Here is a 3368-nt window from a genome sequence, read left to right as displayed (position 1 = left end):
CTTTTTTTTTTCGGTAATTTAATTTTATTTTTTCGTTTTTATTTATTCTTCTATTTATTTATTTTTTACTTGTTTTTTTTTTTTTAATTTTTGAATACATATTCATTTACTTTTAAATTTTGTATTTAAACAATTCATATATACCCCCTCACCACTCACCTCCTCATTGTCACTCATGATTTTCTCCAGTATGATTTCGACTTCACGCTTCTCCGCTATTTGCGTTGTCCAATTGTCTAGACTGGTTGTTACATCGACTTGACGCTTACTGAAACCGTTGAGGATATCTTCGACTGCCGTCACTGAGGATTTCGTTTCGAGATATGGATCCACGATCTATACGACAGCGCCAAATGCGTTTGTGTGTGTGAGCACGGCAGTTTATGCGTGTGCGCCCAACGCCATACATATTTGTTTTTGTTGGTTTTTGAAATGACAGAAATAGCAGAAATGTTGCCGTTATAGATTTTCTCTTATTTTCCATTAATACTTCTATTTATACTACATACATATGTATGTATGTTACAGACATACATACAAACAGTTGTATAGACATTTTGTTACTAATTTTGTGTTTATTTTTCTCCGAACCGCAAGCATATGTATATAAGCTTATACATAAGTACATATAATATTTATATATATTGTGTTAAATGCTCAGTATTTGTTGTGGTACTTTCAAGTGTTTTATAGCGGCATACGCGCTCCCAAAAGTGATTCGGAAACGCGTGCCGCTTTCAAAAAATCTTAAAATCAAAGCAAAAGGGACAGAAGTTGCACTATTTTGTGTCGCTCAGCTGGGAGTTGTACGCAGCTAGGCGCATGTAAGTGGTTTATATATGTAAATGCTTAAGTACAGTTGTAACTTTTTGATATAAATATGTTCATATGTATATATAAGTCTGCATAGGAATATATATTTTGGTTGGCAAGTGTGTAATTTAATTAATGGCAATGCTGAAAGCGTTTATCCATTATATTTATATACTCAATTAGTTTGTTATTTACTAGCTGAGGTTGTTTTGTTTTTGTTTTTTAGTTTTTTTTCTTTTTTGTGTTTGCTGTATCATCTTTTTTTGTTATACTGCTTAGGAAAATCTTCTCAAAGCTAACCTAATTATTACTTCTGTAGATAATATTACTTTATGGATAAAAGTTTTTTTTAAGCAATTTTATTAGCTTGTAATTATGTTTTCAATGGCGTGTTCGAGTGCACTTATGTTTGAGCAGTTCATGTTGTAATGATATCCTACCACTTAAGTCTTTTATCAGGCACCCCTCAATTTATTATTAAGGGCCCCATTTCAAGAAAGCGAATATTACAGAAATTATAGTTCTTGGATAACATGGATTTCTCCTTCAAAATCGTTCATTATTTTATTGATATATTATAAATTTTTTTTTGTACTTTATTTTACCTGAAAAAGTTTCATTTTCATTTTTTGGTAACGATTTAATATCACAGCAGATATTCGTGGAGTATATTTTCATATCCATCATATATGCATTAGGGTTAGTCAATAGAAGCAATTTTTTTATCTTGGTAATCTGAAAATTTATCTGATAAAATGAAAAACAAAATATAAAACTGTAACGCGGAGAACCTCTCTTTTATAATTATGAGACGAATAATTGGAGAAACTTTCCTAGAGGTGTGTAAGAACCTATTATCCAATTACAACAAGAGTTGAACGGAAATTGTTATCAGAAATTTTCTCAGTAAATCTATCTGCTAATATGAAAAAAATGAGAAAGAGAAACCTTCTGTTACAATTCAGATCTTATAATTGGAGTAACCAGCCAGATATCCCTTAGTTATACTTACATATGTCTAAAGACTAAATGTTTGGTAGGAATAATGCTAGAAATAACTTACATTTGTTAAATTTGAAAGACGTAATGCTTAAAGACGAAGTTTCTTAAAAAATTATGGGAATATAGTGGGCTTGGATAGTCCAATTATCAAAATAATAATATATTCAATTATATGGCTTTGACGTACGATAAAGTCTTCAGCTGATTTTATTGCTTACTTTATCTATATCAGGCGATAAGGTTGGGCGTGTTTTTTATGAGCTTGGCGGTTTTCATTTGTTAAAAGCAATAGATTAATGACATTAAAGCGCATTGCTGAAATAGGTAAGGTTGGGTTAGTCTGCTAGTTCAATTAGCCGCTTTGGTCTTTTGCGATACCAGAGCAGTTACTAGGTCCAAGAGGAGTAGTCATCCTTTAAGAGATGCTCCATTGTTTCCCTGGTGCCTTACTCTTGATATTTTCTGCAGTATTGTCGATCTGTCAGACCCATTTTGTAGGTATATGCCGCCACTAGCAGTGACCAGTTAGTTTTCCGATCATGTTCCTACAGTCTCCTCTATCGAGTGCTAGTAGGAATTTTATTATACCGAAATTTTTAGAACCCTAATCCATGTTTTCTTTCTGTTCAGCAGTATGGCTATGTTAAAACACATTTATATGTGCTTTTCATGTCTTTTTCGATTATTTTGGTCAGCTTATGGAGAAAACTCATGCATGTTGCAAGCAATTTTCGCTGCTACTCATACAATCAAAGCGTATGTATATCTGTTTAAGACTCAATGTATATCTGTTTAAGACTACTACTTGTGCCTTTTCAATGTGAGATAGAGAACAGATGCCTGTGCAGCTGCTACCTTTTAATAATTTTCGAAAAATCGACTCAATCTTTTACACAGTAAATAAATGAATATTTAAAATATATCATTAATTTCGTATATTATATACAAACGATATATATATGTATGCACTTGTACTTGTTGTCTAATAACCAGTTAGTTGTTTGAAGAAATTGAAATATTTGGTGAAATTCGCAAGGTAAAACAAATTATGCAGTTTATCTCGCATGTGTTCAACTTAATCAGATATTTATGAGAACTAATAAGTGTTTGTGGGGTATATACAAATTTTTGCTATTTCGATATTGATAATGGTCTCTTTATTAGCTGTTTATGCTTTTCTCGTCATTCTTGTCATTGTTCTAAAAGTTTTAAGTGAACTTTTAGGCTTTTTTTATTTGCATATTTATTCTCATTTCTTTGAGCTTCTGTTATTTTTATGTACCACTGTAATCTATTGCAGCTAATACTAAGATATGAAATATACTATAGCTGTTCTTTGCTTTTGATTTTTATTGCTTATCGGTCTACCACAACAAATTCCAGCCCAAATGTAGGCAACATTTATTTTTTATGGCATTAATAAGTAAAATATTGACTTCGAAGTTAAAGATCAAGGAAGGAAAGAGGAAAACGAAAGTTAAGAAAATCCAAATTCGCTAAATGTGAAAAATAATAGAAAATAGAATGGTTATAATAAAAAAATTATAAAAAAG

General features: G+C 31.2%; 1 protein-coding gene and 1 long non-coding RNA gene across 10 annotated transcripts in view; one reads left to right on the top strand and one right to left on the bottom strand.

The window, feature by feature from the left end:
* LOC108969569 overlaps positions 1 to 3368 on the top strand; it is a 319863-nt gene that overhangs the window by 154142 nt on the left and 162353 nt on the right. The gene's annotated exons all lie outside the window — the stretch shown is intronic.
* LOC108969561 (titin-like) overlaps positions 1 to 3368 on the bottom strand; it is a 259294-nt gene that overhangs the window by 122323 nt on the left and 133603 nt on the right. For all 8 annotated transcript variants that reach the window (XM_018934354.1, XM_018934361.1, XM_018934355.1 and 5 more), the window contains one exon: positions 160 to 336. In XM_018934354.1, coding sequence (XP_018789899.1) covers positions 160 to 336 — 177 coding nt within the window. The remainder of the gene's footprint in view (positions 1 to 159; positions 337 to 3368) is intronic.

This window comes from Bactrocera latifrons, unplaced genomic scaffold (genome assembly GCF_001853355.1).
Source record: "Bactrocera latifrons isolate USDA-ARS-PBARC rearing strain unplaced genomic scaffold, ASM185335v1 scaffold_258, whole genome shotgun sequence".
NCBI lineage: Eukaryota > Metazoa > Arthropoda > Insecta > Diptera > Tephritidae > Bactrocera > Bactrocera latifrons.
The sequence above is the reverse complement of the archived record's forward strand: the minus strand, read 5'-3'. Positions and strand labels throughout refer to the sequence as shown.